A 13,206-nucleotide genomic window follows, 5' to 3' on the forward strand; every position below is an offset into this window, starting at 1 on the left:
TTCCGGTTAACATTCAAAACATCTTGCCACAGTTTGAAGCCAGGGAGAGCTTTCTGTTTACACCAGCACACTGGTACTGCAGGATGTTTTGTTATCCCAGAGCTGCGGCACTGAAACCATCTCCTAAAACCACCCCACAGCAGCACCATCAGCACTCAGACAGCACTCAGCTCCCAGGAACACCCACCAGAGACAGCAGCAAGGGCTTGCTGGGCTTTAAGAACTCTTGTCTTTCACTAACCAGCTTTTTTGGGTTTGCGTGTTCCACATAGCACATACACATAAAGAAAGAGGGATTTTTCAAAGAAAAAAAGTGAAAGTAATGTTAAGTAATTTTGTCGCATTTATTTTCTGTGGATTTTAAACCTGATAATTATTTTGCTTTTACAGTGAATAAGTACAGATAAACCTCTTCTTACTGCATGATTTTTTTTCATCCATTTCCCATGAGAAGTAGTCATAATAATGCTGTGATACCAAAGTACAGGATAAGGAAGGAAAATGGACACAGTGTTGATCACTACCTACTGGAAAGAATCACCATGCAATGAAAAATCTCTGTTTATATTTTATTTACAATTTTTAAACTAACATCTATATTCCCTTTTGAAGAAAAAAAAATGAAACAGCTTGTATAACCCAAGTTGAGCTAATTTATTTTAGAGCCTGGAACTATTTATGTTTGAAGAGAAAGGAAGAAAGACATGTTTGATATAGCAAACAAAGCTAATCTTCTCTGTTTGGTTGTAGTTGTGAATGCCAAGTTATTTTCCAGATAGTGATGCTGAGCTGTCTGGGCCACTTTAGCCCGTGTTACCTTTTTGTTTAGTTTGGTCTTTTAGCAGAGTATTTCATGTTTGTTAGAACTACCCAGCTGCCTTCCAGGATTTCTTTTGGATGAAGAGAAGATTTTTATTTTCAGTCAGTGTAGCTCTTTAAAACACGAAACAAAACAAAACAGGTTGGCTTAGATCAAGAAAGAAGGAGTCATGTTTTGCTTAAATTTTGAGAAAAGGTCGTTCCCTGCCTCCTTTCTTCCAAAGCATTTTGTGATCCATTTCAGATTTTTTTTCTTTTTTGGATGAGAATAATTGTCTTTGAGTCACTGTTTCAGTCCTGACTGGATATGCAGCAGCCCCAGGGTGTTGCTGTCACAGGGCTGCATGAAAAGGGTCAGTGCCAGTCCAGAACAGACCAGTACAATTTACTGCTGTCACTGGGAGTCTCAGTAAGGGATGGGGGAGCTGCCTTTGCACTCAGGGTCAGCACCTGTGCTCAGGAATGAGGAGCCTGGGCCTGTGTGAGACCTGCCCTGGAGCTCCAAAGTAACCTGGATCTGGGATTCTCAGCTGGCTTCTCACCAAGTCAATGGAAATTTACCTTAAAGATTTCAGTGTGAAAAACCTCCAAGACTTTACAGGAGTGATCCATAAATTTTGTGTGATTCTGCATGTTTTATTCTTGGGGGTCATCCTTTCACAACCAAATAATCTCATCATTTTGTGTGGGCTTCTGCTTGTCCCCATGAACACATACAAACAGCAAATACCACATTTTTTAATTTGTGTTTGATATGTTTATCAAAAGTTGGCCTTCCATGTTTGACCAAGTTTGGATTTGTTCCACAGCAGGCTCCCTGCAGTGATCCTCAAAGACCTAAATATACAGATATATTGCTATATCTCTATATCCATATCTACATATATCTTTCTCCACTTTGGTGGCAGCTATCTGCTCCCATAGCAGTGTCAGAGTGCAAAGCAGGAGGCCTGTGCTTTCTTTGACTTCTAGAAGAACCCTGGTTATGGAAATGAATGCTTGTGGAAGCAAGTCTTATGAAAACAAAGTACTTTAATAATAATACCTCTGTCTCTCTAAAGTAGATGCTGTGTCACTGCTTGATTCTGGTCCAGTCCATAGCGGAATTGAGCAGCATTCTGCACTTGGTCTTGAACCCTTTCCACTTATTATTCAAAGTTTCTTTGTGTATTTTGAAATTCATTCTCTCTTTTTTAAAAACAGTTCTTGCTCCATAAAAAGAAAAGAGAATACATTTCTTTGTAAGACATTTGAATTTATCCTGCTGAATAGGTGTGGTCTGATATTTTTTACAGTAGTTCATTTATGGCATTTTATTAGGTCTCCCAGGCACTTTATTTGCACGTTACATTTTGGTAGCTAACAGGACTGTGCAATTTGACTTCTATTTTTATGCCTAGCCAGTACAGAAATGTATAAAAGTTAAAACAAACCTTTCTATTTCTAGCTCCTGTCAATGTCTGTAGTATGTGCTGGACTCTACATAAAATTTAAGACCTTCTATTATTTAAGTTTGTTATGTATTTAAAATCACCTTTGAACATGAATCATATATTAAGTGATGGTGTAATTAACTAATGTGGCTAATCAAACACTATTTACTCAGCTGAATCATTCTTTCCTCTTGCTTTGTGTTTTATAAGGATTTTGAACAGCAGCTCAGGATGAATAGCTATGAGAAAACCCAGACATACAGTCTCTACTTTTGTCTGCCTTCATTTCTGAGGAAAAAGGCTCCTATCATGATGTTGAATTTTAGACACTGCTTTGTCTTTTATGTTTGCTTTGACTTACCAAAATTATTGAGTTTTGGGGTTTTTTTAATGGTTTGTATGTGGCTGTTACAGCTCCCATTTCATAGGTATGGCACAGAAGAGGTGAATTCCTTGTAGTCAGTGGCAGGACTGGAACTCAAGACCTTCAGTTTCTGTCTTGAAGGAGATCAATGATTTAGCAGATATTTTGATTAATGGATTTGGGAATGAAGACTTACTGAAGACTTAAACAAAAGCAGAATGTCTTCAAAGGGTTTATGGCAAAGTTTCCCTGCTCACAGCTTCATCTTAAGTCTTCTCTGGCCCATCATGGACTTCCTTGGACCACTGACAAGCATCAAAGGTCTGGGTCTTATTTGCCTCCCCAGCCAAAGCCTGATCCTGTTCTAGTAATCAGATCTGACCCCCAGAACTGATGCCTGTCTGTAAATTTGGAATCAGGTCTTGGGATCTGCTGCAACCTCCTACCTCGTGTATTGAGCATAAACTGCAGGGTTTCCTGCTGCGTGAGTGCCCAGTTAGTTCAGGCATGAGCACCCCATCAGTCTGTGCACAAGCACCCAGTTAATTTACTAATGAGCACCCAGCTGGCTCCCCCACGAGCTCCTTCTTACCCCAGTTCACACCTGAGCACCCACTGGGCTCACTCCTGAGCACAGTGATGGGCATGGATGGCAGTTTCCAGGAGCCAGGGTCAACTGAAGGAGTGGGAGGAGGTCAGGAGAAGCCATGTGATGCTCACAGCTGGCCTGGCCACGTCTCATGGAAAACCCAGCAATGTGTGAAAGCCACAACAGAGAGAAGGGAAGCTGACCGTAGGAGAGCAGGAGGACAAGCACATTAAGTTCAGTCTAGGAAAGATGATGGGTAGATGTTCACTTAGATGTTTTTCTAATTATATTTACTTTCTTCTACTTTGAATGAATTATTAGAAATTTTGGTTAATTTTCAATAAATTAAACTAAGTAAAATCTCCCCAAATCAAGGATGGTTTGCCTGCCACACCTGTCTGCACTACTAGGGAAGGTGAAAGCTCTTTAAGTTACTGTAGGGATTATTTTATAAAGAAATAAAAGCCTTAAATATGTTTAATCAACATCTATGCAGCAAAGTCCCTCTTCATATCACAGAGGAACTAGAGAACAAGGAGTGGAATCCCATTAAACAGATTCCTTGAATTACCCTCTGAGTACTTCCTTCCGTTGTTCCCCACGCTGTGCAGTGCTCTGCTTTGCCTCCTACCTTGTGATAGATTACTTTTTTGAGTGCATTTTCCCAGCTGCTGATTATTAACTCTATTTCAATGCCGTGTTTTGGGCCGGAGCTGAGCCTGCCCGTGCGCGTTGTGCCGACGCTCAGAGCACAGGAGAGCAATGCTCCCACTGCCAGGGGAAGCTTGCAGAATCCCAGCCAAGCTTTTCCAGCATGTGAAGCCTCTGCATAAGAACCCCATTTATTCTTCAATCCCCTCTCACAGTTCTAGCACATGTTCTCTCCCACTTTTCCTTCCACAGCCGCAGTGGGGTATGTTTGTAATTTCAGGGCTGAGAAACAAATCTTGGCTGTTATTATAATCCATTGTAGCTTTCTAACCACTAGCCCGCATTGGAAGGCTGCATGTGCACCCACATGGCACATTTTCTTAGTTATTTATAAAATGTTAGTAAGAAATGTCATTTCACTAAGAGAAGAAAAAAATTCCTTCTTGTACTGGGATAGCTGGCCTTATTGCAAACAGATAGAGAATTGTTGGGATTTAGAAAACGCTAATCAAATACTTGAGAAAAAAGATCAATTTTCTTTTTATATTCTCTTGGTGAGAATTTTATTAAAATTCAGTAAAAATAGTATCTTATAAATCATTTATATAATGCAGATTTGCTTTAAGATGAACTAGTCATGAAACCATGATCAAGCAAAGATGTGTCTTTGGCACCCAGCCTGCTGTCATAATGGTTCCCATAAATGTCAAGACATAAAATAGAGTATTCTGGCCTGGGTCAAAGGAACATCCAGAAACAGGGCCACAAGAAAGGTTATTTAACATCATTGGTTATTATTAGCAGGCGTAAAACGCAAAGGAGCCCAGAGCTGTTGGGAAGAAGATTTACTGCAAATAAAGTATTTGATTATTAAAAGAAAAAATATCTGAAATAAGTAATGTGAAGATTTATAGCCGTGGAAGTTCCAAATGAAGATGTGCTCTCTAGGAATAGTCTAGATATGCTTTTTTTGGTACTGTCTTGCACTGCTCTGTCTTGCTCTGCTGAGAGGCCCTTAAATCCCCCTCCAGCTCTTTCCTACCACACCACAGCAGTGCTCTGTTTGCCTCAGGTGGGCACAGAGCTGTTTGTTGCACCTTTTTTCATTTCTCTTCATCTTTACTGATGCTTCTCTTTGTACTAACCCAGTACAAAGAGCCTTGGTTAAGTTTACAGAAATAACTGAAATGATAGATAAGATCCAAAATAATGAACACTAGTATTTAGAGAAGTTTGGAGCATAGGTTTTAATTTGAGCTGTACCTAGAAATACAAGTCCCAGGCCATGACTGTGTTTTAACTTCTGTGTTTGCACAAACTGCTCAGTGCCAAACATTTGTTTTTTCCTAATGGAAGCATTATGCTGTCAGTAGTCCCTACAGCTGGTATGGCTTGTCTTTCTCCTATCACTTCTTGGAGGATTTCCAAACATGAGAGAACAGCCTGAGCTGAAAATGTGAAAAAATTGGGTTCCTTTCCTAAATCAGGCTGGACACAACAGCTGAAAACAGCAAGGAGGAGCTGACCAAATACTGCAAACAGTGTTCTCTACCAGAGCTGGTCTCTACACCAATAGACTCCTGCTTTTCACTAATGTTCAGGTCTCTTCACTTGTTCGATAAATATTTGTTTAGGGTCTTTCATCCTGGTTTTATTCATATGAATGGCAGAGTTTAATGCCCTTAAATCCAGCTGCTAAGACATTATAAGAGTAAATAATTAAAATTTTTTAAAGATCAGCAAGCAGAAAAAGATGGCATGAAGAAATTTCTGGTGGTGATTTCTGTTATGTTTTCTATTTCAAAGGAAGCTAATAAATAACACAGTTATTTATTTGGAGGCCCTTGGAAACACAAGATGAGACCACTATCAGCCCTGGCCCTGGACATGGGAGAAGGGGAAGGAGACAGAACCTTTGCTGCTTAAGCCTTCCTTAAAAGCTTGAGTGACAGAATGACTGCCCAAGGTCACTCAGCAAGTCAGTGGCAAAGGCAGGAATAAAATCCAGAATTCCAGCTCCATTCACTACTCTGCAGACCCCAACAAGCAGCAACAGAACTCCTGTCCCTCAATCTAATTAATCTCCTCAGCAATTCAATAATATAAGTGCAAGGAAAAACAAATGTCAAGACAAGAAATAAATTCTACTGTGGCTCAAGCTATTTACTTGACTCAGGAGAAGGTGCTTTCCTGAATGAATCTACAATAGGGTCAGAAGGTGGTTTATGTCTTCCCTTTGCCCTTTATCTGTCTCTCTGTCTCTCTGAGAAGCTGTTAAAGGCATGCTCAGTATAACAGAAGGATTGTGAGTGGAAAAGAAACAGGTGAAAATAAACCTCTCCCTTTATTTTAAAGTGTGTGAATTGAGTATTTAAAAAAAAAAAAAAAAAAAAACAGAAAAAAAAACTTGGCCACAAGTAAGTTACATAACTTAAGCCAGTCTAAAATTATGTGCCAGCAATTTACATGAGTTTTATGTAACTGTTTATACTGCTGTTTATTTAAAAATTACTACTTATCTTGGCGACCGCAGCAACACATCGTGCATTTGGTAGCTCTGGAATACAGGGCACCTTCATTAAAACACATAGTCACCAATATATTAAACACACAAAAAAACCCTGCTCTGACATAACATGAAGTGTCAGATGGAAAGCCGCAACAGCAAAGACATTCAGCGTTCACAACAAAGCAGCCCTTTGGGGTGTTCAGAACAGGACTGGAACATGCTCCATCCTTAATTCACCCAACAGCTTTCAGGTCCTTTACAGCACAGTTGGTGCAGTCTACAAGACCAGCTCCTGTTCCTGGGCTCTTATAAAGGACCCTCTTCATCCTCAGCTTTCTATACTTGAGCATGTTTATAATTCAGCATTTACATGCTGAGGTGAGGCAGCCTTTTGTTCCCTCTTAAAGTCCCAAGGACTTCAGCGTGACACAAATGGTTGGTAATTTCTGTTTGCTCTCTCCTAGCACTCTCCCTCTCACAAAGGAGGCAAAGATTTAGCTAAATCTTCATGATGGGTTGCTCATGCAAAATTAGATAATTTTTAGGTCCAGATCCTTCGCCAGGGTAAGACCATGAGTGAGTGGCTTTGTATTGGTACCAGGAACAGCTGCAGACATCCCACGAGGCCAGGCAGTGGGAGCAACACTGCCCTGATACATGGATTTTGTCCTTGTTTGGGGCCTTTTGACTGAAAAAGGTTCTCTAGCCCTCTTTACTTCATTTTTACCTCTATAAAATAGGAAAACTGGTATCTGTGTCCTCCTAGGAGGTTTCTAGCCCAATGAATCAGTATAGCAGAATATTCTGTATTATTTTTAGATGACCATTACAGTAGAGAGCTAAAAACTGGCAATGCAGAGCAGGAGATATAAACCAAAGTGATAAATTATTTCCATTGATTTGCATTTCTTTAAAGCTGCATCATGTCATCTTCTCACTTGAGTCAGTAAAATCAAGGGAGGAAAAAAGTTTGTTAAAATTATAAGTAAGCAAGAAAATTCCAAAACTTGTTATGAGTTTCTTTATGACAGATATACTTTGAAATGAGGGGGAAAAGAAGGCACTATTCCAACACAGCTGTTGAAAAAATATTTATTTTTCAGTTATGGAAATTTTTATTGAAACTGGGGGACGGGGTTTTTTTCCAAAAGTGAGGTTTCAAAATAAATATATTTGAAAATTAAGTTTTGAGCAAATTTGGATACACCATCTTGTTAGGTAAATATCCTTTAAAAGGAGGGTTCTCAACCATGATAACCATAACCTTATCCACAGGCAAATATCATATTCCTGTGTTTCAGTTCCATGGGACTCAGACACCACTGGCTAAGCTAAAAACAAAGCAAAATGCTGGCATTGCTGGCTGCATAAGGAGAGGCACAGCTGAGCCTCAGCTGGCAGCCAGTGAAGGATGGGATAGTGGGGGGACCAGGGGGGGACCTGCACCTCATGGCAGGACGAGCTCTGGGACACTGGGACACCCTCCCAAGGCAGCTGCTGTCCCTCGAGGGGCTGGGACATCCCAGTGTCACCCAGCATCGCTCAGGGCCTCACTGACACCAGCTGGGGCAGCAGCTTGCCCTGGGAGATCAGAGCACAGCCCTGTGATTTACTATCACAGAGCCTCTCAAACTTCCCTGCTGCTCCTGACACAGCTTTGAGGATCATGTCAGCCCATTCTCTCCTTGGAAACTCAGTGTCTGTCCCTGAACTCAGCAGCCTTTGGTTATTTCTGAGAACAAGCTGCCGTGCTGTTGCTAGTCACACCACCAGAACTGTGGTGTTCCTGCTGGTCACAGGCTTGCAGACAGGTAAGATTGCAATCCCGCTCAGATTAAGGCACTAACTCCTCTTCAGACAGTGTGCCAGCATCTCTAAATGTTGGGAGCACTCCTCTGAATGCCAAATGCAAGTAGAAGGGGACCCACATCAAGGACAGGGCTGCAGTTTGTTTGTGTAAGCTACCCAAATTTAATTATGCCTCTCAAAGTACCGGATTACGTCTGGGCAGCCTCCAGTCCATGGAACAGATAAAAATTTGGGAGGATCACAAGCTGCTTAGAGCTACTTCTCTCATCCTTGGCTTCTGCTTTGTGCTGCCCAAAGTGTGGCCCAACCACTGTCCCTCTCTTGGAGCAGGACCCTGGGGCATGCCTGGGAATTCCAATGAAGGCAGGATTTGCTGGCAGGAGCTGTCCTGAGTGACACTGTCTTGCTTGACATGAATCCTTGGAAAGAAAAAGGGTGTCTGAAGTGACTGCAAGCCTGTTGACAATACATCCAGCAGCTTGAGCAGGGTTTTCCCTTCTGGTTTCTCCTTCTGGAAAACAGAAAACATGTCTAAGTCTGCAGCATGTGTACAGTGTCTGCAGCAATTTAATACGAGTGGAGTTAGAAACCTTGAAAATCACGGTTTACAATGGAAACTCTGACAGGCCATCAAGTTCAATGTTGCCTTTAAGTATTCCTATAATTAAACTGTCAACAAAACCCTACAATACGGTACTGCAACAGCCTCTACATTTTCCTACTAATGTGCAGAGATAGCTTCCACTAAAGGTGGCAGTAATTAGGTATTTAAAACCCGTGGAAAACTAGAAAAATACACAGTGAAAAAATTCAATGAGAATATAAAAAACCAATCTTCTTTTCATTGCAGCAAACACAAAAATGTTGCAGAGCATGCTGTGCAATCATAGAAACAAAGTGCAATCATAGAAAAGGAGAGATTAGGGGAGAAGGGAAAAATGAGTTGTGCTATTGATACTTGACTGTTTCAGAAAAATGTGTTGGCAGTTAAATGTTATATATGCTGAACAAGAAATTCTCTGAAGCCATTTTCTTTTAACGTGAAAATACTGGTATGACACTGCCAGAAGATGAAAATTCCACATGTTGAAATTAGAATACCTATATCCTCTGATCTATTCTAAATTATCAACTCCAGTACTAATGAATATACAAATAAAATGTCTAAAAACTATTTTGTGAATAGATTTTAGGAAATAAAGAAAAGCTTTATATTGAATTCTTTGGTGTAAATCCAGGAAATTAATGAGATTTCCCAGTTTCTACTGTAGAATAATTCAAGAGATTAATTTCACTATGGTTTTGATAGGTTTTCCTGGAAGTTTGAATCTGAAGGTACAGGTCACTAAATGCCAGAGGTATGACTCCAGGATTAACCAGGATGGCACCTCTCATTAATAAGGAATAATTTAAGAAAAAAGGCTGGTTTCCTGCCTGCAGTCATCTGTTCCTCACTTGCACATATCCTTTTTCCAAAATCTTCCAGTAGTATTTTATGCGCAGAATAATTTTTTCAAGTACTGAGGAAGAGTATGGACAGCATGACAGCTGATTGCATAACCCCTGAGCTCAGCAGGAACAGGAGTGACAGGAGCACTTTGGTGAAGGTGTCCATCACAATTAGGGCTGAAGGAAAGATGGGAGGGGTCTGTCAGCCCAGCAGCACTCCAATCCCTCTGAAGGTGGATTCAGCTTACCAGGTCCTGGTGGAGCTCTGTAATTGCAGTGACCAGAGCAGCAGCAGGCCTGGCCAGGAGAGCCAGAACCTCTGAAACCAACCAGGAGGCTCCAGTGAGTGTCTGGTCCAAGGAGAATATTTCTATCCTAATTAGCCAAGGGAAGTCTGTGGGCCTGAGGAGCCAAAAGGACTCTCTGCCCATGCCCACCTGGGAAAATCCAATGCAAGTCATTGCAAATCCAATGGTTTTTGTTGGTTAGGATGTATAAACTGCCAAATGGCATTAACAGGTCCAATTCCTTCACCTTTTCTTTTCCACTGCTTCTCTGTCTTTAAAAAGAAATTGCTTAAATGAGCACAATGGTAACTCAAAGTAATTTGTATTGCAGTCTATTTTTAAGCATTCTTTCCTGAAAAGCTTTTGAACAATATTTTGGGTTTATCTCCCATACACAGAGATATAATTTAATCACTGTGTATTTGCTATACATTACTGTTGAACATGACTTTTAGTACCCACATGGACTGGGAAACTGCTAGGAGAAAAGTTAACCTGTGAGTGATTCAAGTCCTTTAGCTTCTTTGCTTGGACTGGTACCTGACTTGATTTTCTCCTGCTATTTGTTTCTAGTGGAATGGAGCTCTTCAGAAGACTTTTCTCCTTTGGCTGGTGAAATAATTATGGATAATCTTCACTCTTTGAGGTGCTTCATCACAGGTCTCAGGACGGTGAGTTCCAGAGGACTCATTTAGACCTTCATGGCCTGGTCCCCACAGTGATACAAAGAGAACTTGCACCACACCCTTGGAAATCACTGCAGAGCCTTTCTTGTAGCAACATGTTCCAGTGATTGAGCACAGTATGTCTGGTAGCCATAATCCAAAAGTCACAAAGGAATAGAACCAGTTTTGAGTTATCATTCTCAGGAGAAATTGGGAAAGACTGGAGCAAAAGCTGCTGTTTTCTGGATCATGGGATAATCAGTGCAGAGCAAAGGCTCTTGAGAAATCTAGACCTGACTCTGATGACCTTCTTCTCCTTCTTCCAGAAATGCACATGTTGATGGCAGTCATTCTCATTTTTGTTATTTGTATTTGTATATCTATTTTACACCAAACAGAATTGGGTCTTAAACCTTGTCCTCAAATCTTTGTAGTATGTTTCAATTGATTATGGTGCATTTAAATTATTAAAACTATTTAAGCTGGAAAAAAAATCTTTGTGAGGCACTGCTTTGCAGTTGTTACAGCCAAGATTTTGAATCCAGTGATAGTTTTGACTCCAGTTGTTTCTATTTGCAGGGCCAGAGATATTATGTCCGTGTCTCGGCATACAACATGAGAGGATGGGGACCTCCATGCAAATCTACTCCTGAATATGCTTCTCCTTCAAGTAGGTGGGCTTGGTCTGGCCTCCAGTTTGCTTAATGATGTTGGAGTTCACAATGTAATTGTCATGCCACCTGGGAGTGAAATAAATAATAAAACTCAATTCTTTCCAACTCTCAAAAATTAAGCAAAATAATAATTGATGTATATTTATGTCTCAGCTTTTATTCTTCTCCAGTCCTTTGACAGAAAATTGTTTTCTAGTCATTAGCACTTTAAAAAGTTAGAAATATTTTAATCTTCTTTTCTCTTAGTAGAGTTCTGATATATGGAACTTCATTTTTCAGTACATTAATAGATCAAAACCTGATTCTGAGCTGCTAGAAGCAAAACACTTACAAGTATCTCATGTAGTTTTATGCTTTACCTTGTAGCATTACAGATCCCATTCACTGGACCACTCTTACAGCATCCTGTACATAAAATATTCCAGTGTGGACACACATGGTAGTAGGATGTAGCCTGTAAATGTTGCAGAAATGTCAAAAAGAAAATGTTCCTTATCCAACCTCTGGCAGTCTTCTCAAACTTCATTAGGGCTATGAGTTGTCATTTGTAATTTTTAATCTATTATAATCACATTGTATTGTTAGTTGCTTTTCCAGACTTAGTGTTCCCTGCCAAACTGGCTCAGTGTATTACAGCTCCCCTTGTGTTGATTAATGCAGTAAAGTGGGACTTCTCTTTTCTATTGCATTAACACTAGTTTTTATTAGGCTAATGTAGCAATTTAATAACCTTGCATGCTAATGCGAAAAAATATAACAAGCTGTACCTACTCTCAGCAGTCATAATGGAGAGGGTTGGATAAATAAGGCTTTTGCATTACCATTGTCCCATTTTGCTTCTTTTTTTTTCTTGTGCTTTCTCCAGAACAATACCAGAACTAGGCTAAAGAAATATTCTGCTTGAGAACAAAAATGGGCTACAATAATGGGGAAAAATCTACTGTGGATAACTAATAACTTGGTAATGTGCAATTACCTTGACTATAGCCAGGTGTAACTACACAGGACTTGGCCCCAGAAACCCAGAATTTACATCAGCTGGGGGACAGATTCTTTCACAGTAGCTGCCAGTTAGCCAAATATCCCCAAAGAAGGAGCACTCCTGGCAAGACAGGTGGTATTTAAGACTGCAACTTTGTATGATGTGAATTTTGCTTTCAGCATATTGCATTCTCTTCCCTTTTTATAGTCCCCTGCTATTAACCTTCTGAAATCTGACATTATGTGCCAGCTCCAAAGTTTTGGCGTGTGAAGGAAATCTTCCTGCAGATTTCAGTGGATCAGCACAAAAGCCATGGAGAGAATTCTGTTCATTCCCCTTGTACAGTATCTCAGGGTGCTAAGAGTACAGAAAGGTCTGTAATTGCTGGGTTTAGGGCCACATGCTTAAGCTTTACAGTGAGATCAGCAGAGCCTAAATGCAAATCTTTTCATTAAGTAAGACTCACATTAGAAAGACAAGATGTTATTTACCATTGCAGTTACTGGGGGCAGAATTTCCCTATTCACATGACTGCCTTCACCACTGGTTTTGAAAAGCAGAAGATTTGTGCTTGGCAAGGAGGCAGCAAGCTGACATTACACCAGTGCTGCATAAAAAATATGGCCCTAAGCTAAAATTTAAATGGGAATACATTAATGCTCTACAAAGTTGTCTGTATCAGCAGCCATGAGAATATGCAGGGAAAGGAAAGCTTCAGGGCCTGATGCTGGTCCAATCCCAGAGCACCAGGCTGGTGACACTCTTGGACATGCGTCTGTGTGTGATGGCAGGGAGCACTTGCCACTTCCCTCACACACAGCAGCAGCCTGGAAAGTGGTGGCCAGCATTGTGCAGCTTCTCTGTGAAATCCCAGTAGACAGAAACATTTCTAAGTTTATTCATGATCAGGTGAGTGATGGACAATGACAGAAGCTGGTCTGGTTTCTGTGTCATTTTTAAGGTAGTCAGCAACCT

At 40.5% G+C, this 13,206-nt stretch overlaps 1 protein-coding gene across 1 annotated transcript in view; it reads left to right on the plus strand.

Moving 5' to 3' along the window:
• ANKFN1 (ankyrin repeat and fibronectin type III domain containing 1) overlaps positions 1-13,206 on the plus strand; it is a 59,604-nt gene that overhangs the window by 17,622 nt on the left and 28,776 nt on the right. Inside the window, exons 5-6 of the mRNA XM_058817435.1 lie at positions 10,484-10,581; positions 11,155-11,245. Coding sequence (XP_058673418.1) covers positions 10,484-10,581; positions 11,155-11,245 — 189 coding nt within the window. The remainder of the gene's footprint in view (positions 1-10,483; positions 10,582-11,154; positions 11,246-13,206) is intronic.

This window comes from Ammospiza caudacuta, chromosome 19 (genome assembly GCF_027887145.1).
Source record: "Ammospiza caudacuta isolate bAmmCau1 chromosome 19, bAmmCau1.pri, whole genome shotgun sequence".
Taxonomy (NCBI): Eukaryota; Metazoa; Chordata; class Aves; order Passeriformes; family Passerellidae; genus Ammospiza; species Ammospiza caudacuta.